We start from the raw sequence: 27,974 nt of genomic DNA, 5'->3' as shown, positions 1-27,974 counted from the left end.
TGGGGGCGCTCAGAGGGCAGAGGTGGCAGGGCCGCTGACCCGCCCCGCCTTTCCCGGCGAAGGCCGCTCCCTTCCCGGCTCGGGTTACCTGGGCGGGCCGCCCAGCGCCTCTTCCCGTCTGGCCCGTCCCCGCAGCGCTGGGAAGCGGGGCGGCGGCGGCGGCGCTGCCGGACGCGGACATGGGCCCTGCGGTCCCCGCCGGAGCCCGGCTCTTCCTCGCCCTGACGCTCTGCCTCGCGGCCGGGGCCGCGGAGCCCGAGGGGCGGCCAGCAGGTGCGGTGCGGTGCGGAGCTGCGGTGCGGTGCGGTGCGGAGCTGGGGGGGGGGGCGCGAGGCCGGGGCGAGGCGGGCAGCCTGGGGGGCGGCCCGGGGCCGAGGGGAGACACGGCGGGGGCGTGGGGCGGGGCCGCCGGCCGCCGGCCGCTGCGGGGGCTGCAGCTGGCGGGTCACCGCGGTCAATGTTCCCCGGGCGCCCGGCCGGCCCCTTGCCCGGCTGCCCGCGCCCGGCGGTGCCTGCCCCCCCCAGCTCCTCGTTCGCACCGGGCGTGTCACGTCGCTTGCCTCCGGGCCGGGAGCTCTCTTCGGCGCTGATCCCGCCAGCGTGTGCGGCGGGATCGTTCCCAGGGCATGCAGCCCAAGTCAGCGCCCGCACCTGGGCGGGATCGGGGCCCTCAGTCTCCCTCTTTTGAAATAAATTTAAAAAAAAAAAAACAAAAAACCTTGCAACCTGGCCAGCCGTTCCTAATCCGTTTAATCCCGCCAGCTACACGCGTGTGGTCCTGCAAATCTTTACTACTGCAAGTAATTTTGTTCCTGTACAACTCTTTGTAAAGACAGGAGGTAGTTGCTGTTTGCAGGATTAGTCGCTATATTTCTTTCAGGGTGCGATCATTAGATTGCACCTTCCGTTCAAATAACTTTGGCTTTTCAGCCTAAACCTCCTGTAGATCGTGGAAATTTTGAGTGATGTGCAATCTGAATTAGGATTTCAGACTCTCTGCTTCCTATATCATAAAATAGTGAGGAGAAATTTAAGATTCTGATCTTCCTTCCTTTATGATGGTATTTCAAAAGTACCCTAACATATCTGACAGATTTCAGAGTAGCAGCCCTGTGAGTCTGTATTCGCCAAAAGAAAAGGAGTACTTGTGGCACCTTAGAGACTAACAGATTTATTTGAGCATGAGCTTTCGTGAGCTACTTCATCGGTCTGATGAAGTGAGCTGTAGCTCACGAAAGCTTATGCTCAGATAAATTTGTTAGTCTCTAAGGTGCCACAAGTACTGCTTTTCTTCTAACATATCTGGTGGCTTTAAACTGTATCTCAAATTTCTGTGGCTGCAGCCACAACCACCGTAAAATAAAAACACACTTTTCTAAAAATTTCAAACCTGCGTCTCTTGCAAGTAGCACCAAAGTTTACTTAAATTGAAAGAATTAAAGAAAAAAACTTTGTTTATTCAGCACCCCGGTTCTTTATTTTGTGCATTTGATACTATTTTCTGTATAGTTCGTTTCCCATTGCTTTTTCTGAAGCAGGGTGCTCACACAGTAACAGGGAAAACAAGGTTTTTTTAAATTATTTTAGCTTTCTCAGATTAATAGGAAAATACATCTGTAAACCCACAAAATCAGCAAAGAAAGATTTGAGAACAATCTACCTCTAGTTGGGGGATTTTTTTAAAGTGTCTAGAATTTCATGTTGACTGTCCCTTTAACTAAAGAAATTCAGTGGAAAAACGTTGTGAATATAATGTGACTGAAAATGTAAATGAAAATTAAACAATCTAAATTGTAAAGGATTTCCTGTTTACATAGGATGAGTGTAAATACTTAGTCAAAAGACCACATGCTTAAATGTATGTAGAGACTACATTCGATCCCAGTGATGTTCCCTGTGTTTGCTTTTCCATCAGAATTTTTTTCTTATTCTTATTAACAATCTGAAAAGTAAGTGTGTGTATGTGTGTGTGGTAAGTACAAAGGAATAAAATTCATGAGTAAATTCCATTATATAATTTTAATTCTAAATAACTTAATTAGTTCTTATCTTCCGTGTGGGATGCTAGCCTTATATGTAGATTATTTACTATACTAACTCATTGGAGTACTGTAAGTTGCTTGTAAATAGGGACCTGCATGCCAAGGTGGAGCCCAGCTGAAGTCATTAAAGCCTCAGATGTTAGATAAGGATAATTTTGGTGGAGTGCAGAGGGAGGGAGGCAGAGGTTCAATATTTAATCAAGTTGTATTTTGTATAAATGGTGGTATTTCTGATATTGGGGAGTTAAATATTGGAAACAAGAGTACATCAGTGAATCGGTCCCTGCTACAGTTAATCTTCCTGGAGGTCTCACTGATGAGATCGATAGATAGATCTTGAGCAAAAATAAAATACTTCTCTTTTTAGGTTTTTGAAATGGAAAAAAATCTTGGTCTTTGAATTGAGCCATTGATTTTCTTTTCCTATTATTGTAAACTTTTTTCAGCTCAAAGGGGTGCCATTTTAATGGTCACTAAATCACTGTGCACACCTCTGGAAGAGTGGAAATAATGAATAATTATATATTTTTTTAAATATAATGTGGTGTTCTCCTTGAGAGAGTTGGAATCCCCTCACGATTATTGATAAGTACTTATCTTTGATCTACTTCTTCTTTCACTTTCATAATTACTGTTAGGCTGCCATTACGAGCTAATCTAATATTAATCTGTCAAACTTTCTATAGTAATTTATTTAAATTAGATACCTTAATTGTATCCACAAAAACAACAAGGAGTTCAGTAGTCTTTTTGTGATAAGACTAACATGGCTACCCCTTGATGATTAATTTTATCACGTATATTTAAATCATGATTTACCAAACTAATATGAACATTGGGTGCCACCTGTATGTAATAGTATGTATTAATATTGAATCAGGTTGATTATTTTCTACTTGATTTTTAACACTTTAGTGTGAAGTGAAGTAAAATCCCATTAAATCATTAAGTTGCTAAATGAAGAAAAATTTATGAGTAGAAACACAGTTTTGCAGAGATATTGGTTACTTTTACTTTTGTATTATGGTATTTAGTCAGAGAGAGCTATAAGGAAAGAGAGGCCATGAAAAAGGCATGGAGATCCCAGGCATGTATTTGTATGTATTTTATAAGTTAGATCCTTTCAGCTAATGCTGATCTGCTTATCAAACTGAGGATGGTAATTGGGATGATGCAGAAATAAAACATCACAATGGGGACTGAATTTAAAAGCAGAGGTTTCTATTAAGTAAACCATCCTGCTGTGTTATCCACCAGCTCTGGGTTTCTAAATAATCTTGCACCCATCACATGTCCTGAGATATGGCTCCAAAATGGAAGCTTCCAAACCATACCAATATTCAAGAGGAACATGTTTGCTTGCCTAATCTAGTGTTTGATCATAAAGCTGTCATGCATCCCTGTGTCCTTCCTCCCCCCACTGCCCTAACCATACCTGATCCTGTCAAAGTTAGATTCAGGACTCCCATAATTTGTCAGACCACTCTGTTTATTAGCAAAGCGCTTTGCCAATGCACCCAGATATGTGAGCCCCTCTCTAAGGCTCAAGCTAACTTATTTATCCAGATAAGCCAAAGCCAATTTAACATAAGAGACAAAAGGAAGCAGAAACTGACAAATATACATACAGATCTTATTTGCATACTAACGTTTACCAATCTCCTAGCTCAGTAGGAGCTCTAAGTTAATTAGTTTGAGAACCCATTGTTTCACACTCCTTAATGTTTCTCTTTCTGACAACTATATTTCAACAAACCCTTCAAGTAGCATTTCTTTAATGAATTATAATTTCAATATAATTCATTCTACTTTCACAATCCCAAACTAGCATCCAGATTTTGGGAAAGGAACGTACGCTACTCAGCTTTTACCAGAAATTAAATGCACATAGAAATGTAACTTAGAATTTTTTGCCTATTAATGCAAGTATTTTGCATCAGAATTTAACTATGCTTTACATGGAATAGGTCCAAATTCATAAAAGTTGAAAAGATTGTGGTAATTGCTGTTCAAACCACTGTCTGGCTGATATTTTAATAATAAAAATAATGAGCAGGACTTGAGTAATCACCGAAGGTGTATTCTATACATGCTTTTTACATCTAAGCCATTTTTTCTTCAGAGGTTGACTTAAAAGCATGAGACCTGAAAATTACTTTGGAAGTTTATTAGGTTAAATTGGTTATGCTAATAAGACTTAGTCAAGGTTTAGATCTTGCAAACACAATTTCAGCTTCAGGCAGTGTGAAATAGTTGTGTGTGAATTTAAAATACCTAAAATTAAGCTTTACTAAAAGGAAAGCTGTAGAATTTTAAAAGGAGTGTCTATTAAAGTTCTTAGCTTGGAATTATTTAAAGACACCTTGGGGTGCCGCCCCAAAAAACATGCCTCCTGTGCTGGTTGCGGTTTATTAGGGGCTTAATTCTGTAAATACTTCAAGATGTGATACTACTGTAGAAAGTCATATTGAAAGACTTAACTAGAACTACTAATTGATTTAGTGAGATCACACTCAGTAGTGAACGTTTTCAGAATAGGGCCCGAATAGGGCATGTCTGCTACCTTCTTGTGGCATCCCCCATAAGCAGTGCAAAGGGAAAAGAAAACAAACAAAATGTGGAACAGGCTAACGTAAGCCACATTCAGCCTGAAAGGGCCATTTTCCAATGGGGTCCCTTTCAGGGCCAGCACCGCAAACCCTAGCACTAGGGTCGGTTCTCAAGATGCTGTGTTCCAATATTGAGGGGATATCAACAGCAAAGTTACAAACTCCACCTACATACAAACCTTGAAGCACATGTAATTTTGCTTCAGGAGATGCACTTTACCACTGATGTGCAAGTTTCAGTTCCAGGCTACACTGTCATGGCTCATCACCATTGCAGTCAGTATGGGATGACATCTTATGTTAGAGAAGAGCTGTCCTCTGTCACAGTATCGACATCTGGTCCAAATGCCATCGCAGGAATCGAGGTGAATGAGTTTGCACTAATTATCTACAAGCCTCCATCAGCTAACTGGCCAACCTCTACTCCACTCACCTTTCCAAGTCTTTCCATTTACTGTGGTCTGCTGGGGTTACCCTGAAAACAATGCAGATGGAGAGAATCTAATGGAATGGGCATCAGTCACTGACCTATAACTCCTCTATGATCCAAGGCAAACCCGCAGCTTTCACAGTAGGAGATAGGCTACAGGCTCTTCACCCAAAATCACCTTTTCATCTTCCAGGCAAATGCCTCCAGTGGTCAAAGAGCAGAAAGTATTTGAAGCTTTTCTGAAATCTCAGCATCTGCTGTCCTTGACCACCACAGGCTTGCTGACATTAACAACAAACAGTTTACAGAAGGCCTGATGGAATTTTCAGAAAGCTTGGTGGGAGGTTTTTCAAGCAGAACTAGATACATTTATAAGCAAACTGGCCCCCCGCACCTGGGATCCCTAGGGAGGGCTCTGTCCATCATTACAGATTTTTTTTTTTCTGAGAACCCCCGATACATTTCACGAACCTCCAAGTGTTCATAAACCCCAGTTTGGGAACCACTGCTCTACATAAGATCGAAGGGTCACTCAGCCAGGACACACGCGCTCTGGCCACTTCCCTTGGTCAGTGGAGACTTCCAGTAAATGAGTCTAAGATGGCAGCCCCAACCTTCCAGCTGAAGGATCGCCTGGCTAACCAAACCCCTTGCAGTCTGTGGTGAGGCTCGCCCCCTCCCTTTCCAGCCAGTTCTCACTTATTTAGGAGCTGGCAGCCTGAGCTCCGTGACCATGACTTCCTGGCGGAACAAGTTTAAGCTTTGTTGTAGTTGTGCATTGTTTGCCTGGACTGCTCAAGACCCGAATGCTTGTGGGAGGAACTCTTTATTGAGTTGGCTTCTTAAATACTTTCATGCTGGTTCACGTCTGGTACTCCTGGATGAAACATGTAGGAGGCTTAATCCAAGTGATATGAGCTACAGAAATGAAATCTTGGAAGAGTGTTGCCGTTTTCATAATGTAATAAAATTAATAATGATAAATAGTGTAATAATTGTGTGTAATAAGCAGCGTGGATTTGATTTAAATCACTAGTCAGGAAGACTCGATTTAATCATGGATTTCTACTTAAAAGTGCATTCTTGTTGGTGGTTATAACCTCAATACATATTCTTCATAACTCAGAGACAGATGTAGGTTTCATTCTTAAAAGGTACACACTATACATTTTAAAGTGATTTTATTTTGAAAACTTTTCAGATTAGTTTTACAGCTGTATCAGAAAATGAAGGATTGTTTGGTTATTTCTTTTACCAAAGTTAATTGAAGCAGATAGTTCACCTCCCAGTGACTTCATAAATATCTCCAATTCAACAGATTAATCATTAATATTTGGAGGATTTTCTTGCCATGCTGCATTAGGAGGAGAACATCACCAAACCGACATTTAAATTGTTTTATTTAACTAAAACAACAACATTATGTATTCTGGATTTTTTTCTTCAACAGCAAACCTACAATATTTGAACAAAACAAGGATATGAATTTTTGAATTTAGTTAAGCGTTCAAGTTTTTTAAAATCAGGTTTGTCTTTGTTAAAATTGTTAACTAAAATAGTTAAATGAAATTTTTTAAAAAAACAAAACAAAAATTAAATCGACTACGTCAGCCAGGTCAACATGAGAAACTTAAAATATTGGCTTCTGCAGCTAACAGTCGTCTTCACCTTCATTTTCCTGTTTGTTCATAATCTGGCAAAGAAAAACAAGCTCTCCTGCTTTTTCAGGCCCAAACGATTTCTCAATTTGGAATGAATTAGTCCAAAGGAAGAAAATAGTCTTTCTACACCTGCAGAAGAAGCTACTGCTGTTAAAAGTGAGATTATCACGTCAACGGTCTCTGAATCCAAGTGCTTGAGTGACTTCCACCAGTTCAATGGTGTGACTTTCTTCAAAACGTCATCAGCAAACATATATTTCTTGAATGGTTCTTATTCCGAAACTGGGTCTCTTTTATGGCCTGCTGCTATTATAGGTTTTTCCCTTCTAGTGAGAGAATGTTATGGTAGATCTCAAATCAATGGAGGCTACACTCAAGACTTCTGGAATATGCTGCTCAAACAGTTTCACTTTTGTTTCTACTGCATGTCCCTCTCTTCTTACATTTATCTCTTCTCCTTATCTAGATCTATTCCACCCCCAACAATCTTCTATTCATTGAACTTTCTGAAACTTTGCACTTTTAGGGAGAGATAAGGGAGTGACTCTGTACACAAATTTGCAGAGGGACAATAGGGTTGAGGTCTGTTGTTTCTCACCTCTATATATTTATTTATTTTAAAACATTTTTGCTGTTAACAGGCACGTTATCTGTGGAGACAAATCCACAGTTTGAGAACAGCAAAACTAAGCATCTCTGATGGTATCTTCTAGACTGAGCACTGAGTCCCATTGGGTAGATATAAAGATTAACCTAAATAATCTATACAGAAGCCTCTGGAACCTCATAAAATGGGGTCCGTAATCCATGAACTATTGGAACTCATTTACAAAACTTTTTTCTTAAACATTACATGAATATATTGTCTCATACTATAGAATTAGAATTTATAATCCCAATTCCATGATGAGATATCTTGGAGCTAAAATGTATCTTTGTCTTTAGATAGGTTTTTTCCTCCAAAAGCATTTTATCAAAAAAATCTGATATAAATAAAAAAAAATCCGATTTTTTTTTTTATTGATTTTTATCCATCCTGGTAATAGGCATGTCATAAAAAAAATAAATTATTTCCAAGATCACTGCTTCCATAATTTATGCTCAGGTAAGGGAGGAAATCCCTGGAAATACTCATTTTTAGGAGGGGGTTTGCGAGATTCGATATTTTCGTGAAAGGGGTTCATGGGTGGTTAATGTTTGGGAACCACTCTTCTGAGGGGTAGTAGTGTGCTACTAGCCTATGCCAGCAGTAAATTATTTCTTATCGCACCCTGGTCCTACCTATTGTGCACTTGAGTTAAAGATCAGGTGAATCCATGGAAGGTAAAGTTTTTAATACCCTCTTACTCACTAAGGTGTGTGTAAAGTCCAAGCCACAATCTACCCCAAAGGTTGTAATTTGAAAGACTAATTTTTTGAAATTAAAACTACTGGATTATGTCTCTAAACACAAAATAGGTTCTGTTAATACACACAACTTTGTTCTGAAGCACTTAGGGTTACTACAAACTCACAAAAGCCTCCAAATAAAAACTTCAGCCACCTGCCAGGACATATTCTCTGTTCCTTTGCCTGCAATCGCATCCCTTGTTACCGTAACTATTGTATGCCACACACTGCAGTCTTAACGTTGTCTCCCCTTCTGCCTTTGTGTACCCAGCACTTTCCCAGATTAATTTGTCCCATACTAGTAATTGTGGATGTTTGGTGTCGTAGTTGGTTATGTTGGGAGACAGTGACTTGGCAAAGGGTTGTTTGTAGAAGAGCATGTAGGCTAGCATCTCGAAGGGGTAGAATGAAGGTAGCTGTGCTATATGGTAGTTTTAGGTGAAGGAGTAGAGGATATGTACTGTTAGGTAGCGTCACTTTTGTTTCTTCGCTTTTGTAGACTTGTTAGGCATGTATTTTTGTAGCAACCGTAATTGCTTCATAATAACATCTTTGTGTCATTGCCTGTGCTTTTGTTTAATCCGATGGCTGGATGTGGGATGGGCAGACCTGTGAGGGTAAGGACAGAGAATAGTTCATCTGTCAGCCTCTGTGCAAACACTTTCGCATCAGCAGCCATCCATAAGCCCTTTGCTGATGCCAAATAAAATCTGACCAAAAAATGTAATTCCTGATGGAGAAGGTTTTGTGTGCACCTGCCGACCCAGTCAGCCAGTATGATTTGGGGAAGTAAGAGGAAGCATTGATTGGGCAAATATTTCAGTTGTGTTGCTTTACAGTCAGTGTGAACCACTGTAAAGACAGGATTTTTTTTAATCAAATGACTTTTTAAAAATAAATATAAAAATATACTGGGTTTTATTTATCCTTTATTTTAGGAGGGTTGTGAAACTGAAGCAGATTTACATTTTAAATCATTGTAATATAAACCTCTTAGGATTTCAGCTTCATTACATGAAACTTAAACCATTTTCTGACCAGCTTTAATTTTTTATTTTCCACAGGCTTGACTTTACTTTTTTATTTTGGGGGGGAAGAGGGGGTCAAAATGTGAGAGTTTCCAGCTGAAAACTTGATTTTCATTTTTTGACCAGAAAGGGTGGGTTCTTTTTCAAGATAACTGTCAGCTTTTGGTGGAACATTTCATTTAATTAAAGTGAAATTTCTGTCGAAATAGTCCTAATGAAAAATTTTTCGCCAGTGTTAATTAAATTACTTAGAGCACCCATGAAGTATTTATTTAGAACTTTTTCCTTTGCTTTTATAGGAAGAAAAGTTCTCCCACCTCCATCCAACCTGCATTATTCATTTGGCCAGCTCTGTAAACTGAAATGGACATGGAATCCCCCAGAGGGCATGAACAGTGGCTGTGATCTAGAATATTGCAGTGAAATTTTGATTAATGGCATCCCACAAGAAAACAGAGTACGTTTTGTTGTTGTTTTTGTTTTGTTTTTTGTTTTTCCCCCAGCTCTTTGAATTCCACAATATTCCAGTAAACGTTTATTCTTACAATGAAAGGAAATAAAATTACCTGTAACTGTTCTTAGATGTTATACACTTCATAATGGATCGACATACTTGGGGGTCGTTTGCAGGGCTGTGCAAATAACTAGTTTACATTTGGTGGCCAAACGAGGGGGTAAAAATTATCTTGACTTTACCAGAAACAAACCAAAAATTTTGACAAAACAATTAAAAAAATTATTGATGGATTTTTACCTTTTTTTAATAAAATGGAAGTAAATTTTGAAATGAAAAGTTTAATTTGAAAATATTACTTTTTTTAATTCGAAACAATATATTGACTTTTTAGAGTCTTTTTCACAGAAATAATTTGGTGAAATCAACACAGTTACAAAATATTTTGGTTTCAGAGTAGCAGCCGTGTTAGTCTGTATTCACAAAAAGAAAAGGAGTACTTGTGGCACCTTAGAGACTAACAAATTTATTTGAGCATAAGCTTTCGTGAGCTATGGCTCACTTCATCGGCTGCATTCAGTGGAAAATATGAAGTGAGCTGTAGCTCACGAAAGCTTATGCTCAAATAAAAATATTTTGGTTGACCCAAGTATACGCTTTTTGGTGTGTGTGGGGGGAGAAATTAGAGAGGGTTTGATCTGAAAAAATCTCACCTGTTACAGTTATGATGTCATGACGGGTTGTGGAATATTCAGAGCTCAAAAGCAGTAGCCAGCCTCGTTCTTGAGCAGGGTACTTTAGTAGTAATTCACAGACAGCATAATAGAAAAGACTCATGCATCCATTAAATTAAGTATTCTTTTTAAAGGTACTTTTAACCAATACATACCAAACTTGTCTTCATCTTCAAGCTACACAAAACTGGGTTTTCTGAAAGGGTCCTGTACCCTGACTCTGAACCCCTCAAAGTGGGCTCCGAGTCCAGAAGAGAGACATCAGTCATCATCTTAGGTTAGATAGTCATATACTTCCAAATTATAACAAACTTTACTTTTTTCCTGAACTGCCCCCAAGTGACTGTGTCTTGGATGCAGTCAAACCTGATATGATGCAAGTCCTCCAGGCCCAGAGAGGATGCCTCATGGAGACACTCTGTGATTACTGAACGTTATTGCTGAACATTATTGCTGTGACAGCTGCCAAGTCCAGGATATCCGGGTCTTTTTAAGGGAAAGCAGTTCATAAATTTGTTTTGTGGCTGCAGTTTTGCGTTCTGATCTGCTGTATTTGGAATGTTAATGGCTGTTTGACTCCCTACCTGTTCAATGATTGTTTGCTTATATGCATGTTTTTTTCTGTTGTTACTCTGGTATGGGCTTTGAGTGCTTTTTTCCTTCTGTTAATGTTTTGTGTGACTATGGAGTGGTGAAAGGTGCTGGATTGACCTCCCTGTATTTTTTAAGTCCTCTGTTTAGACAGAGGTAGTGTAAACTTCATGACTTTGCCTTATCAGATCTGGAAGAATGCCCATAGGAAGAAAAGTCTCCTCCATACTCCATTTTGGATCTCTGTAGGTTGCCAGTCAGTCCATGTCCACGGGGAATTGGTTCAGACTATGACTCTCTCTCTCTTCTTGAGTGGTATGTTTGAGTATGCCTGCCGAGAGATCATCACCTTTTGTTTTTGCTGAATGGCTGTTCATTGCTTTTGGTTTGGATTTTTAAGCATCCTCTTTGTTCCTTTAGTTCTAGAACTGGGTGTGAGCCTTTTGATTTGTTCTAATATGTTTTTACATTAACTATGGTTTCCCTTGTACTTTGTGTGTTTACTATATTTGGGCATTTTAAAGTTTTTTTTTTCTTTAAATTTAGGAATGGAGTAGGAATCTTTTTCGTGAGGAAGATGTATCCTTGAATGAGGAGGCTCATTTCAGAGTGAGAAGTGAATGCAAATCTGATAATACAAGTGAACCAAGCAACTGGGTGGAGATTTCTACTCCACCAAAAGGTACCCATTCTAAAACCTAGCCTTGAGCATGTTACCTTCTTTATATCTGATGAAATACACAACTTTTTTTGCTTTCTGAGATGTAGTACAAGAAAGCTGAATCTTTAGAAAAATAAAACTCAGTTAAAATCTTAAATTAGCTGAAAGTGTCTGTATTTTTGCACATCCCAATACACTTTAAAAGTGAACTGTACAGTTCTCACCTGCCAGGACCTTAGTTCAGGATTGTTTGTTGTTTATATTATTAGCTCTTACAGGAGAAACAGAAAATCCTGAACACCAATCCTAGCAGGTAAGTAAGATAGCAAATTAGAGAGACAAGGTGGGTGAGGGAATGTCTTTTGTTGGAACCACTTCTGTTGGTGAGAGAGACAAGATTTCTGGTTTACGCAAGCTTTACTCAAAAGCTTGTCTAAACTTGAAAGCTTGTGTCTCACCAACAGAAGTGGTTCCAATAAACTGTATTCCCTCATCTCCTTGTCTCACTAATATCCTGGGACCAACACAGGTACAAGAATACTCCATACAACTGGGAAATAATTGTCATATGTTTTAGTTCTTAAAGTGTGTGTGCCTCTGTAATATTGAAACCTACCCTGTGTGCCCTGCTAATAAATTTTGATTCTTATATTCTCCTCATTTTTTAAAAGATGAATTCAGAGATGAGAAGTTTAAGTGACTTCAGGGTCAGGGGAGAATAGCTAAGGGAAACACATTTTCTGGGTAGTGTCAGGGACGAGACAGGTGTATGGAGGACTGATCAGTAATAGGCCACAGGGCAGAGTCCAGTTGCTTGGGAGTAGAGAGAGCTGCAGGGAGAAGTGGGCAGGAAAGCAAGTGACAGTAATGGAAGCAAAAAAAGCAGGTCAACTGGAAAGAAAAATAAAGTTGCGGTGAGACACTGAGATGTGGAAGCTTTCACTGATTAAAGGGAGGCCGTGTCCTAGGAGTACTGTGTATCCTTTGGTCTAAGGACTGTTCTGATGCACCCCAGGGGTGGACCATTAGGAGTGAGTGAGCTAAACAGACTTTTGTTTTTAAAAAGCTATCTGCATAGACATCTGTCACCTTATGAACTAAACACAATTTTAATTTTCCTGTAATAAACCGTCAAGTAGTCGCTTCCGCAGAAGAAACAAGTTTAGGAGCAGAAGTGAGGTTGAAGGCTGGGCTCTTTATGGAAGTAACATATATGTGTAGTGCCTGAGGATTATTGTGGTGTTACCAGATATATTTATTTCTTCTCTAAGATGTAATCTGTTAAAACAGTGTGAGACAGCAGTGGATGGAAGGAAATGAAGAAATTAAATTTAAAAAAGAAACTCTTCAACCTATGCAATTTTGCCACTTTTTGTGTGAGTGACATGAAATTAAATATGAAGAACCTGATTCTATAGCTGTTGTACCCACCATGGGATATCCTGTTAACATCCCAACTCATGGTGGCTATGTAATCATTTGTTTCTACCATTCTGTCACTTGTTTCCTAGTATTTTAAATACCGTCGAGGTATCTTGGAGGTACAGTAGTCATGATTAAAACTTGACTTTGACTCACTTTTGCCACTGAATAGTATTTTAGAGACAGTTTATTTCCATATTCAAAGTACATGAAAATAACACTGATACCCCAGTAACTGTGGGTGAGCACTGATGTTTTCTAATGGCTGCAGCTGTCATGCAGTTCATGGCTTTGCAACAATGTTCCTTTGACTGTCAAGGATTTTAACTAACCCTAAAGCACCTGCATTTTATTGGAATATGACTTCCCTGTTTCACCATCTCATTCTATCTGTAAAATTATTGTTCACACTAGTTCAGATTAAATGAAAGCAACAGCTTAGGCTTTTCTGGGTCACTTGTGTTTAGAAGGAGCCTTGCACAGGTTCAGGAATGCCATGCTGTACAAGTGAGTGACTTTCACTTGCTGACTAATGAAGGTATTCACTGTAGCCTGAGAAGCCCATTGTGACAGGTTGGATCACAGAACCCCCACTTGGTAACTGCCAACTGATGTGCCAAAGCTATTTCTGCTCCTGCTTTCCCTGCCAGCTTGGGACTCCAGCACCCTGTCTTGATGAGCCAGACACGCCAGTCTGCTCCAATACAGACCAAGGGTCTGAACCACGTGCCCCAAAGCTGCAGACTTAATTGAAAGCAACTTAAGAAGTGTTCCTGTCTTTAACACTCACATGTGCAACTCCCAATAGGGTCCAAACTCCAAATCCGTTTTACCCTGTATAAAGCTTATACAGGGTAAACTCATTAATTGTTCGCCCTCTATAGAGAGAGATGCACAGCTGTTTGCCCCCCCCTTCCCAGGTATTAATACATACTCTGGATTAATTAATAAGTAAAACGTCATTTTATTAAATCCAAAAAGTAGGATTCAAGTGGTTCCAAGTAGTGACAGAGAGAACAAAGTGAATTATCAAGCAAAATAAAATAAAACACGCAAGTCTAAGTCTAGTACAGTAATAAAACTGAATACAGACTGAATACAAAGTCTCACTCTCAGATGTTTCAATAAGTTTCTTTCACAGACTGGACGCCTTCCTAGTCTGGGCACAATCCTTTCCCCAGGTACAGCCCTTGTTTCAGCTCAGGTGGTAGCTAGGGGATTTCTCATGATGGCCGCCCATTTGTTCTGTTCCACCCACTTATATATCTTTTGCATAAGGCAGGAATCCTTTGTCCCTCTGGGTTCCCACCCCTCTTTCTCAATGGAAAAGCACCAGGTTAAAGATGGATTCCAGTTCAGGTGACATGATCACATGTCACTGTAAGACATCATTACCCACTTGCCAGCACACAAGTATACAGGAAGTCTTACAAGTAAAACAGAGCCATCTACAGTCAATTGTCCTGGTTAATGCGAGCCTTCAAGATTCCAAACCACCATTAATGGCCCACACTTTGCATAATTACAATAGGCCCCCAGAGTTATATTTCATATTTCTAGTTTCAGATACAAGAGTGATACATTTATACAAATAGGATGACCACACTCAGTAGATTATAAGCTTTGTAATGATACCTTTACAAGAGACCTTTTGCATGGAGCATATTCCAGTTACATTATATTCATACTCATTAGCATATTTTCATAAAATCATATAGAGTGCAACGTCACACCCGCACTCTGCCTTTCAAGTGGGATAGTGGAAGGTGAACAATGTCAACTGCTAAGATATTCACTAAACAACGGGAGGGTGCTCTGATATTTGGGAAAGAAAAGCACTTACTGGTAGAAAAAAATCTTTCTAAAAAGCCTTTGAACTTGCATTCCAGGTGCTGCAGGCACTGCTGCTGTTGGCATAAATTGCACTTGGTACAACTTAGAGTACATGGTCTGTACATGGCTTCCTGGACAGAATGCAAGTGCTAGTACCAACTACACTCTGTACTACTGGTTTGTATCGATTGGTGGTTTGTTTTTTTTTTGTTCGGTTTTTTTTCCCTGCTTTAAAAGTACTCTGCATACCTCTGACTTAATAGTAATAAGAATAATTAATAATAAAAATATTATTTTTATTACCCGTTGCCCTGAAGGATCCCAAAGCTCTAATATAGAGACTAGAACTGTGAGTCCCATCTAGCATGCTGGCTCTTTAGAGCTGATTTGCTTATATGAAGCATTTGGCCTGCCCCAGAAACTCATTTTTTAAAAAAATTTATCTGTTGGTTTTATCTTCCATCTTTAAGAAACTGATTTATTCCTGGAAGTTATGGAGTAGGATGCCACCTTAACATCTCCAACTCACTTGCCAACTGTCTTCCATAAATAGTGTTCTGTTACAAGACAACAAGAGTTGTGGAGAGAGAGAATTTGGCACGGATATTTATATACACTAACCAGTGCGCACACCCCTATATTGATGTCTTTCCTGAAATTTTAGACTTCATTAGTTTCTGCAGAGATATAAAGAGACTTTTTTTGAAAGCTTTCAAAGTTCTTTTTAGTTTTAGTTTTACATTACATCTTACTTTCTGTTGACTACATAAAAAAGTTGTCTTTCTCACTCTAATGGTAGATACTAAAATTACTAAGTTTTCTGCAAATGTATTTGGACAGCAAATACCAGGATGTTTGTTACTTGTTAAGCTAAACACAGGGAGAAATGACCTTTTCACTGTCCAAAACTATTCACCTCAACCCCTTCTTGCATGTAGCAGTGGTAACCTAGCCCTGGTTCTAATTGGAAAAAAGAATTTAAATTTCTAGTGGACTATGCACCTTCTTGGAGTAGCATTTTACACCCCTCTCCTGGAATCCTTTCCTGCCCAACCCATGCTGGGATCATGGATGAATATGAATATAAGGCCTCTCAGCTGCCTGGGTTGTTGGCATTAGCTGGCAACAAATTCCCACCAGTCCAGAGTGGTATTAGCTGGAATAGAGTCCAGCTGGAAGGAATGAGTACAATATTGATATATCTTTGTACTCAAATTTTCCTGAAAATTCAGGGGTGGTTGAAGGTGGTAGGCACTCAACAGGGAGGTGGATAGTGTGGGGTGGGACGGAGTTGGGGGCCTGAAGGTGCATATGTGAGAGGGACTGCAACAGCTTCCCCACCTCCTACACATGGGGGCAGGCAGCATGGAAACTGCACTCCTGTTGTGGTGCCAGAGTTTTCCTTTCCTGCTGGAGGGTGGGGGGCAGGGGGCAGGAGGGAAGACATCTACAGCAGCAGTACCCCAGCTCCTGTGGAAGAGCCAGGAGGTCCCTGCTGTGCTTGCGTCCATAGGGTAAGGTGGGGAAACAAGGAGGAAGGTGTGCAGGTGGCCGTAGTTCTCTTGGGCAGCTGGGGAAGGTGGGTAATTAGTAGCGTGGGTGGCATGGGAGGGACTCTTGACTGGATTAGCCAAACCCTGGGTGACTCTATAAAAGTGGTTCCCAAATTGTGGGGCCCGTCCCCTTAAGGGGGTGAGGAGGAACATTTAGGGGTGCACAGCAGGGCCCAGGCCAGCCCCGTGGGGGTGGGGAAGGGAGAGGCACCCTGCCCTTGGCCTCCAGACCTGCCACACTCCCAGCCCCTGACCACAGTCTCTGCTCCTGACCATGGCTCCGGGGGGCATGGGCAGATTACATTAGGAGTAAGGGGGTCGTGACTGAAAAAGCTTGGGGACCTCTCCCCTATAACTGCTAGTAAATTACAGGAGTAGGACTCGCTACTTTCCATCATTGAGTGGACTAACTTCCCTTTTCGGGGTGAGGGAATGTCAAAAGGAATCAATCAGAGGTGGAATTCTTTTTCCCTGGGGATGTCTGCCCTCCTGGAACAAACTATTTTGAACTAATATTTTTTTAAACATTTTAAAATATAGTATAGAGGTAGCAGAGTTGTATGTCATGCTTTGAGTTAAAAGGCCCAAGACTTGCTTCTGTTTTGCTGCAGCTTTGTACAGAAAAATCAGTGTGTTTCATGCTTTGGCATTCCTTGAAGTATGAGTGAAATGACACCCTGTGTGTTCAGTCTAATCCTGTCTCTTATTGCTCTAACCTAACCGTCATGCAATGCCCACTTTGACAATCTTGTAAAGCCGATTTAAAAGCACATGTAACCATTGTTGCCCTGGTGTTTGAAGTTAAAATGTGGTATGTTTACATTTTATTCTTGTAGGTATGACGGCCTGGGAAATAACCAGCAGTGCCAGAATTATATCTATGGAGATAACTTTGGATGTAATTTCAGTCTTTCCATCCAAAATTCCACAGATGTGTATCCAACTATCAGTATTTTGATCAGAGACAACTCGGAGGAAATTAGGCCTGTCTGTGCAAACAGAAATCCAACAACAATTGGTAGGTTTAAAAGATTATGTAACTTTGCAAAGAGTGTTAGGTTTAAATATCAGTCAAAGAAAAGGGAATGGAATTTGTTTTGATTATGTATTGTTCCGTGCAAAAAGGAACAGCTGGTTTAACCTGACAAGAATACACCCAGGATACATATCTGTATGTATTCTAACAAGAACATTATGTAATGTTCATAAATTGTGCATGAACACTCAAGATTCTCTTGTAATAGGCTGATCATCTTATCCAGATTAAATTGCATCAGTGATGCCTCCGGATAAAACTCAGCACAAAACCACTTTACACTAGCCTAAGATCTGGCCCTTCATCTACAGGAATGGCCCCACTATATTCCCTGCATGTTAATCATCCTAGATGTCTCATGTCTTCTGGGAGTTGGGGATAGGAGAGCGGATCTGGATAGCATTGGAGCCATTTAAATCCATTCTCTTCAATCTTGAATCCAAAGTTTTGTATTCCCCTGGATATGAGTCACCGGCACTTAGTGAGAACAGCAGATGCATCTGGTCAGCTATCAGCTTGCAATTGAGACTTCTTGCAGGTACCAGATTTTTGCAGTAATAGTGGGAGATTTTTAGGGTATTTTTGCCCTTGTGTGTGTTATCATTCACCTAAACTACACAGCCCCTTGTCCTTAAGGATCCTGGTCTTTCAACCTTCTTGCCAGTCTGTGGCATTTGAAAATTGTCAGGGACCTAGGATTTGTACACAGCTTCCTCTAAATTTATTGTCAAGTAGTCAGTTATTTTTGACAAATGAAGGGCACTTTTTGGTGTATCTTAGGCCACACTCTCTAATGTTGGAACTCTGTGGCTAATCATAGCTCTTTGTGATGTGATGACTAGCTTCTGAGAGACTCTATCCTATTGCAAGGTAAATGAGCCCATTCAGCATGTTGCTTCTTGGCAGGATATTCTTATTAGTTTGACTTCCTGGTGTGAGAAATTACACTGTATTTTGAAATACCAAGGACTTGACAGTACTGAGTAGTGGTTTAACTTACACAATTTTTGAGCCTGCCATCTCACAGTCATGTTCAAATTTCCTAATAATAAAAGCATCATTTTAGTGGTTGGCTTGTCTTTAACATGTTAGCAAATGCTTCCATGTAAACGGAACTTCTGGAGCATGGCCATCCATGCTCCAGACAATAAGACCAGTGCGGAACGATACAATGATTGCATCTTATCTGCTACTTACTTTTTCATGAGATTTGATTTGGGAATTCATCAGAAGTGTTGTTGATCCTGATACAGGGTGACCAGACAGCAAGTGTGGAAAAATCGGGGCAAGGTTAGGGGTAATAGGTGCCTACGTAAGACACAGCCTGAAATACTGTGACTCTCCCTATAAAATTGGGGCATCTGGTCACCCTGTCCTAATATTGAATCTGTCAAGCTCTTCCCTTACTTTTCACTGTCCTAATTGCTGTGCGTGCATTATGCCTTATACTGCTGTATCTAGTGACTCTTTCTTTTTAACTGGTATGGACTTTAATCATATTAAATGTCAAAATAAACTTAGTTCAAAAATTTGGATTTTTTCTATTTCAGTAAAACCTGGACCTCCAAGGATTGTAACAGCATCAATGATCAAAGATGAAATGCACATAGAATGGCAAAACCCAGGCACCTTTCCACCACATTGCTTAGTATACCAAGTAGAGCTTAAAGACAGCAAATCGGGCTCCGTTCAGCAACATGATGTAACTTTTTTTCCATTAATTGTTTACAATGGCACTGAAATTTGTTGCATGTGTTTTTTTTTTTTAATATCTTCTTCAAACTGTTCAATGCAACACTTGAGTTGCTATTAAGAGCTATAATTGTATGCAGAGCAGAAATGTGTACGTTTTATTAACTTACTTGAAACTGCATATGTGGACATAACTGGTTTTCCTCTCATGAAATGTGGTTCAGTAATATGACCATGCATTGAAACTAATGCCAGTTTTCTGAGTCTCTTGCCTTAGCTACCCATTTACCATAGCAAAAGCTTGGTATGTACGTAATGTACTCTGCAGAACAGGTACACTTCTGAACGGGGTAATAGCTCTTCAGAAACATACAGCACAACTACATTACCCTATGGTCTGTCTCCCAGTCAGATCCTCATATTCATGTACTCTGGTTTTGTGACTTGATTATCACAAAGAAAATGAACATGCTGATTTGTGGTTCTGTGCGTGTAGTAAGCAAGGAGATTTGAGGGTAAGGGAAAGGGGGAAATAATCACACACACAAACCAATACAATTGCACTGATATCAATGTGTGGGTGTGCACTTGCTTGTGTATATCTGTATCTGAGTAACCGAACTAGGTGTGCCATTAAATCAGTAAGGAAAACAGCTTAGTATGCTAGGTTTCAGAGTAGCAGCCGTGTTAGTCTGTATTCACAAAAAGAAAAAGGACTTGTGGCACCTTAGAGACTAACCAATTTATTTGAGCATAAGCTTTCGTGAGCTACAGCTCACTTCATTAGTATGCTATCTACTAGTTTCAATGCTTTGTAACTTGGCAAAGCAAGAGTCCTTTCCTGAGGACTGTGTACACAATAAGTTATAAACAAAACTGAATGGTCCACACACCAAAAAAGGCACTAGATGAATTTGTTCAGTCTTCCCTTTTATTTCTCCCATAGGAAAAATGAGAGAAATGGATGCGGTTCTCAAACTTCGTTGTACCGTGACCCCCTCAGATAACAAAAATTACTACACCACCCCAGAATGGGGACTGAAGCCTGAGCCCGGTGGGGGAGGGCAGAGCCCGAGTCTCACCACCCCAGGTGGGGTGCCAAGGCTGAAGCCCAAGGGCTTCAGCCCCAGGCAGTAGGCCTGTAACCTACCTGAGCCTCGCTGCCCAGGGTGCAAGTTAAAGCCTGAGCCATGCCACCCTGGGCTGAAACCCTCAGGCTTCAGCTTCGGTTCTGGGCAGTGGGGTTCAGGCTTCGGCCCAGGGCCCCAGCAAGTCTAATACCAGCTCTGGTGACCCCATTAAAATGGGGTCACAACCCCCTTTGGAGTCCTGACTCTCAGTTTGAGAACCACTGAGGTTGGGCATTTGTCCTAACTTCCATGGAGAATTTGGTCCTTTGGGCTCAGAATAAACATGAAGGTTCTCAAGCATTTCACTTCTCACAGGGATAGGGGCAGACTCTGGTGTAGGGAAAGCTTGGGCAGCAATTCTGCCGTCCTGATAGATGGAGGGGAAGGCAGTAGAACTCATGCAGGTATTTGGGGGAGCTTGTAGACCACCACTCCAGGCCATTCAGCCTCAGTTTAACCTTTGATGCTAACACTGGGGTCAGCTAGTTTGAACCCTGATTTCTGAATGACCTTGCTTCGGCAGTTTGGATAATTGGTTAAGGCCAATACAAATTGTGAAAATCTAAATTCCTTATCTTTTACCCTTTTATTTTATGGAGTTCAAAAATACAAAAGGCAAATGGGGCTTCAGTCAAAACATTCAGTTTGATTATGTTAAAGCTACACAATGAAACCAGTTTGCAAATGTCATGTATCCTGTCACAAGAAATAAGTAAATATCTTTAATTTCTTTATTTTAAGATTAAAGGCTACACTGAAGCTTGGTTTCCCAGTGTTCATCCTAACACTGTGTACGTCGTCAAAGTGAGAGCAAGGGTTGAAGGAACATGTTACAGCAGCAATCGCTGGAGCGACTGGAGTGAGGAGAAGAGCATTGGTAAGAACACTCTTTCTTTGAACTGATCTGAATTTTTTTTCTAACTTCAACTTCCAGTCATTAGCCCGCTTATGCTTTTGTCTGCTAGATTAAAGGGCCCCAGAATTGTCAGATTCTTTCTACCTGTGTAGGTACTTACAGCTATGACCAAGTTCCCTCTCTCTTAACACTTCAATATCTCCGGGTCACTCGATTACAGACCTAAAAGTTGCAATATTACAACAAAAAAACTTCAAAAACAGACTCCAAGGAGAGACTGCTGAATTTGAATTAATTTCCAAACTGGACACCATTACATTAGGCTTGAAGAAAGACTGGGAGTGGATGGGTCATTACACAAAGTAAAACTATTTCCCCATGTTTGCTTTTTCCCCCTACTGTTCCTCACACATTCTTGTCAACTGCTGGAAATGGCCCACCTTGATTATCACTGCAAAAGGTCCCGTCCCCCCGCCACTCTCCTGCTGGTAATAGCTCACCTTACCTGATCACTCTCGTTATGGTAACACCCGTTGTTTCATCTTCTCTGTGTATATAAATCTCCCCACTGTATTTTCCACTGCATGCATCCGATGAAGTGAGCTGTAGCTCACAAAAGGTTATGTTCAAATAAATGTGTTAGTCTCTAAGGTGCCACAAATACTCCTTTTTTCTTTTTGAGGATACAGACTAACACAGTTGCTACTCTGAAATCTTTGAAGATCGTTAGCTTTACTACGTGAATTTTCATAGCTGTTGCTGTTTTTCATCTGTCACATTTTGAAAAGTTAGTGGTCACTTTCATTGCTCACAAAAGCATTTGTGAATTTGTAAGTTGGAACATTCTTAGGAGTCTATCATGTAGCCTGAAAAGACGTGTTTGCATTAAACGTTTTCATTATTCCTGAAGCACTTTGCTCTCTAAATTCTTTGGGTTTTTTTGTTTTGTTTTCCAGGTGAAAACACAGACTTCACATTCTATATTGTTTTAATACTCACTGTTCCATTAACAGTAGCAGTCGCTACTATAATTCTACTAGTGTACCTGAAAAGGTAAATATCCATACCGCTTTTATATTAAAATCTGTTACTGACTGACTTGACTTTTAGAGTTACATTGCAGTCAGTCTCTGCTTTAGTTTACCTTTCATGTGTAGTATGTTATATTTTGACAGTGGTTATCTTCCCTTTATACCTCTGTGTACACAATTAATATGGAGGTGCCAATCAGAGCTCTAGAGTTGACTTTGAGTTGAGGTTTTTTATGGAACAAATATGTTCTGGTTGCAGTAACACTGTGTTTAGTTTATCTCCCTAAAAAAAAAGGAAGTTCCTCTCACTCAATGATTGCAAATGCAGTAGGTGCACACTTGCAGCTCCCATTGACTTCCGGGGGAGTTGCTCAGAGATATCCAAAGACATAGGCGCCGACTTCCACTGTTCCTGGTGGGTGCTCAAACCCCCACCCCACCCACCCCTGGCCCTGCCCCCATTCTACCCCCTTCACCCAAATCCCCGCCTTTGCCCCACCTCTTTTCCGCCTCCTCCCCTGAGCACATGCTTCCCCCCCTCCCTTCTGAAAAGTCCTAAGTGACGCCAAACAGCTCTTTGGCAGCGGGAAGCACTGGGAGGTAGGCGGAGGAGCGGGGACGCGGCGAGGCTCGTTGGGGGAGAGATGGGGAGGGGAGCTTGGCTGCCGGTGGGTGCAAAGCACCCACTAATTTTTCCCTGTGGGTGCTCCAGCCCCAGAGCACCCGCGGAGTCGGCACCTATGTCCAAAGACAAAATTGGGCCTGTATGTACAACTCCTTTTCCATTCATTATTGGGAATGAAGGTGGAGGTGGAGAGAACGGGGCATGGTCTGGGAGGACAAAAGATGGTCAGAGAAGACAGAGTCCAGCTGACTTTCACTATAACATTCTAAATGCAACTTTGAAATGTTCTTCCTTTGGTTAATTGTTTTCATCGAACACTTTTATTTCTCTATTCTAAAGGCTCAAGATACTAATTTATCCACAAATTCCTGACCCTAGAAAAATTATTAAACGCATGTTTGGAGAGCAAATTGAGGACTTCCAGGTTAGTATCTGCCTGTTTGCTGTCAAGTGATCTCTCAGAATTAAGTTGTCTCTACATTCCCACCTCCTATATTAGTATTTTGCCTTTACATAATCTAAAAGAATTTTAAAGAGAATTTTACACTATATATAGACCAAGTATTTAAGACCATGAGAATTATACAAAAACAAGTACAGTCTAAAACCAAGAGTTTCATGTCCTCAGTTAAGTTTTTTTCTTAAGCAGTGTAAACTTTTTCCCACTCACTAGTTTACTAAATGCCATTATGCTATTCAACAGAGCTTGTGCTTTCTCTTCCAGTTCCATGAAATGGTTCTCTTTGCAACTCAATTAATCTGCTTTTCCAATCTCCCAGTCTTGAGTAGCCCTACAGAGACTCACAAAGAATTGGTGTATGGGGTTAATTACGTGCTACTGTGAAGTCACAGGCACTTTGCACCTTTGCAATTGTTATCCTGGTTATGCTACATTTAATTGTGTTTAAATCCCTTTTTCTCTCCTCAAATCTCTGGGCCAATCCAGACACCGCTTGTAGTTCCTTCCTGCCAGCAGTTGGAGAGAGCCCATTGAACCTTTCTGGTGAGGCCATTCCCAGTTTATAGAGCAGCTATTGGTTCACCACAGTGAATTGTCTCTGTCTTCTGCATCTGGAAAATAAACTGTCCTTGACAGCTTTATAGAGGACTAAAGAACGATTAAGAAGGTCTCTTCCTGGAGCCCTTGTAGGACTAGGACACCCTGGGCTGAACAGCTTCCACTGAGGGAAGTACTGGTGGGCTCTGGTTCCCAAGGGGTTTCAGATGACTCTGTAAAGCCATGGTCTCCAAACTTTTTGGCACGCGCCGCCGATGGAAGAAGACCTGCCGCAGGCGCGCTGCCAATGGAAGAAGACCGGAAGACCTGCTGCAGGTGGGCTGCCAGAGGGGAACACCAGCCTTGGACTTGCAGAGCTGCCGCCGAAGGAAAAAAAACAGTGGAGTGCCATTAGGAGGGCTCCTGCTGCTGCACACCCCCGAGGATCCTCTCGCGCCCCAGTTTGGAGACCACTGCTCTACAGAAAAGACAGGATCAAGTAGAGGAGAGAGCTTCTTCCTCCTGCAGCCTCTCAAGTGGGAGGGAGTTTGGGCAGTGTGAACCCAAGAAGCCCCACTCCCCATAGTGATGGGCAGGCTAGATACTCCCAGTGTAACTCAGCCCAGTGTGGAAGGCTACGTTCAGGCTCGATGCCGGCTCCCCCTGGGTCCAGGCTACAGCATCCGGTGATCACTGAGCCTCTTCTAATGGTGGTTCTAGTTCTACCAGTGTTAGACCTACTGCAATGTTCCTCCCTATCACTATTCCCCGGCTGCCTTCTTCCCTTCTTCCGATCCCAGCAACAACGGCCTCCCACCTGTATGAGCTCAATGTCCATGGGGAGAATGGGGAACACACCCTATGTGCAGTTTGGCAGCATTGTGGGACCCAGTCCTGACCTCTGGAATGTCCCGCTTGCATGCCTGCCCCTCTCAGATAAGCAGCTGCAGCAGGGGGAACTCTCCTGAGACTCTGGCCAACCCTTGGCACCAACCGAAGCCCCATCACTTTCCTAGGAGGAGCAACTACACCCCCACATTCCCCCTCCATAGGACATGCTCTTGGTCCTGAGCTGCCTCTGCTTCCCCCTCTGAGCTGAACACTGCATACCCTGTAAAGCTGACTATTACTGCTAACTAAAAGAGAGACTGAGCCCTGAGGACACTGAAGATCTTCTGTAAAATAATGTGTTGTATTCTCTTTCAGAGCTGTCCAGGGGATGACTTTTTGAATGTCCGTAAGCCAGCTATGGAAGAGGAAATCCACTATTTAGTTTGGATAGAGAATCCAGAGAGCTCCACATCTGATAATGAGGACCGAGAAAGACCTGCTTTACAAGTGAAAGCCTTGTGAGGAAGACTTCTTTGTTGCTCTTGTTTACCTCAGAGGATTTCTGAATATTGACAGTGACTTGTCTGCAAGGCAGACACCCACATTCCAAACAGCAAACATCTGCTGAAAACTCACCTCTCTGGTGACACTCGCAAGATAAAATGCTGACCGTTGCCACCTTCCATCTCTGCTAAAAATGCTACCCAGAGCCACCACAATATGCATGTACATAAACCATGCACTGGACCCACAGCAGTGCCCCTCCTTCTGCCTAAGCCCAGCTCTTCTGACTACGTGCCTTTCTTACTTCTGCTCATGCCTCACATTTGGACTGTAAGCGGTTTGGAGCAGAAACTGGTTCTTCTGTGAAGCACCTTGCTCAGTTCGGTGAGAAGTAAAACAATAAACAACTTGTTTACAGCTTATCACTGCTAGAACATAGGAACTGCCAAGAGATTGGGTGGACCATTTAATCTGGCTTCCTGTCTCTGACAGTGGCCAATTCCAGAGGAAGGTGCCATAAATCTTCGAGAGTATTTATGGAATAACTACCTGGATTTGTGCTGGAAATGGCCTAACCTGATGCTCACTTTAGATAAGCTATTACCAGCAGGACAGTGGGGTGGGAGGAGGTATTGTTTCATATTCTCTGTGTATATATAAAGTCTGCTGCAGTTTCCACGGTATGCATCTGATGAAGTGAGCTGTAGCTCATGAAAGCTCATGCTCAAATAAATTGGTTAGTCTCTAAGGTGCCACAAGGACTCCTTTTCTTTTTGCGAATACAGACTAACACGGCTGTTACTCTGAATCCTGTCTGTAAAGGAAGTTTTTTCCTAATGCCACCTGTTAGTGGCTGCTGAAACCAAAGAGGACCATTTATATCCTTTCTTTAAAATATATGTATATACACAAGTCTCCTAGCATAACAGTGGATGTTGTCACTAACCACACAAGTGTTTTTAATCCTTTTTGAATTCTACAAAGCTCTTGGCCGCTAATATCTTTTTGACGGTGAGTTTCATCAGTTAATTATGCTTTGTTTAAAAACCACTGCAGTCTCTCACTTGAAATGTGTAGCCTTTCAGCTGCTGCTGCTGGGACTGGTTCTCTCCATGTACCCCTGTATAACCTCCCATGCTGGGAAGAAGGTGAAAGCCCACTTCTTGGGAATAAGCCTCACTCTTTCCCCTGGTTAACATAGTGATCCTATTTTGTTCTTGGTTTTCTCCTCTGAGAACTTGAAAGCTATTTAACTTTCTGACTTTACTTCAGCCTGTCTCTGCTGATGGTATTTATCTTTAGTGATTGTACATCATAGACTTTAAGGTCAGAAGGGACCCTCATGATCACTAGTTGATTGTTCATAATATTCTCCTAAACTATGTTTGAGGTTGTTTTTGCCATGCTTTCCTGCTGTAAATTCTAAGCATAACCTAATGTGTGCTTTTATGCTTCAAATAGGGTTACTCCCTGGCCATTATTATGCCTCCTAAAGATGGGGAGAAAGAACTGCAGGAAAAAAATCATATCGGCTGGCCTTATGTGGTGGATTAGGGATTTTCTCTCTCCTCTAAATCCCCTTGGCAGCCTCCACTACGAAGTGCAGTCCAGTTAGCTGATAAGAGACCTAACTCTAAACAAATTGGAACAGGCCACCTCAAAAGTTTCATTGGAAGCCATTGGGACTGGAAGGGACCTCGTGGGTCAGTAAATCCAGACCCCTGTGAGCCCAGGCAACCCTGTCAGATCATCCTCTTCATATATGTGTCAAGCCCCAAAACAAGGATGCAATCTCAGGGATTTTAATAAAAGGTACAGCAAAACGCTCAGCCTCTGGAAAACTCTAACATCAGCTAATAATAGGTTTTTCCAGAGGGAGAAGAGTTTTAAAGAATATCCTGTCCGTTAAATTCCCTTTCCAAGCTTCAACCCTCCCCCACCCCCAAACATTCATTGTATATATTCTAAAGATATTCCCTTTACTTCTCAGATCTTACCATAGTTAGAATGATCTACCTCAACTAGAATGGTATTAGCTCTGGCATCACGGTGTGACTAGGAACATCAGACGACCGTGTAAGGGAGAGCAATCGATAGCTTTTCTGTAAAGGTTGGATTTTTTTCTTACCAATCAAGGAAGAAAATTATTGGCACTTTGCCACAAATTCTTTTGAGTTAGCTTCTGTGGTGTTTCTGGCAAAACTGAAGCTTATTAAAGAGAAGAATTCTGTTTGGTTTTGTGTGTTTTTTAAGAAGTAGGGTAGTGCTAGGCCAAAAGGAACCTTTTATTTTTTTTAAATGAAGAGATAAATGTAGGTCCTGATGAGGATGTTGTGAATAATTTTTTTCTTTCCTGACTGAATAGTGAAGACACTTCCCGGTAAAAGAATGTTTTGTGTTTATTCCGTACCATACCACACCACAATGCAATGTGAGTACACTTGAATTGCTATTTTTTTCTTTGTCCATATGCCATTTTTTAGTAGACTTCTTGATAAGTTTGGGATTTTTTTTCAGCTTTTGTAATGATGTGAATCTTCTAACATTTGTTTTTGTTTTCCTTTATTATAGTTAGTTGATTGTGATTTTGTTAAAAGGATGAATAAAAATATATTTGATTAACTGTTGCATTTCAGTTTAATTGAATAGCTTCCTTGTATTTTAATCAGAGGGTAAATCGAGAGACTGAAAAAATGGGAGCTGTTTAGTTTAGAGAGAAGATAAGTAAAAGGGGATGTGCTAGAGGAATGCAGAATAGTGAATGATACACAGAAGGAAAAACGGCCATTCCCATTTACTATTTCTGGTGTAAACAAGCTAAGATAATGCAGAAGCTGGCATTTTTCACTTGGGTGTTCAGGCAAA

General features: G+C 41.2%; 1 protein-coding gene across 1 annotated transcript; it reads left to right on the top strand.

Moving 5' to 3' along the window:
- The first annotated feature begins 37 nt into the window (after positions 1–37).
- IL13RA1 (interleukin 13 receptor subunit alpha 1) lies at positions 38–27,630 on the top strand. The gene is made up of 10 exons (XM_077826242.1): positions 38–273; positions 9,459–9,616; positions 11,485–11,620; positions 14,911–15,031; positions 17,244–17,425; positions 18,994–19,145; positions 21,007–21,142; positions 22,078–22,174; positions 23,117–23,201; positions 24,981–27,630. Exons 1-10 carry the CDS (start codon positions 180–182, stop codon positions 25,125–25,127), a joined length of 1,308 nt encoding a protein of 435 aa, XP_077682368.1. The 5' UTR covers positions 38–179; the 3' UTR covers positions 25,128–27,630.
- Positions 27,631–27,974: the final 344 nt, after the last annotated feature.

This window comes from Eretmochelys imbricata, chromosome 9, assembly GCF_965152235.1.
Source record: "Eretmochelys imbricata isolate rEreImb1 chromosome 9, rEreImb1.hap1, whole genome shotgun sequence".
NCBI lineage: Eukaryota > Metazoa > Chordata > Testudines > Cheloniidae > Eretmochelys > Eretmochelys imbricata.
This window is presented reverse-complemented; position numbering and strand designations above follow the sequence as displayed.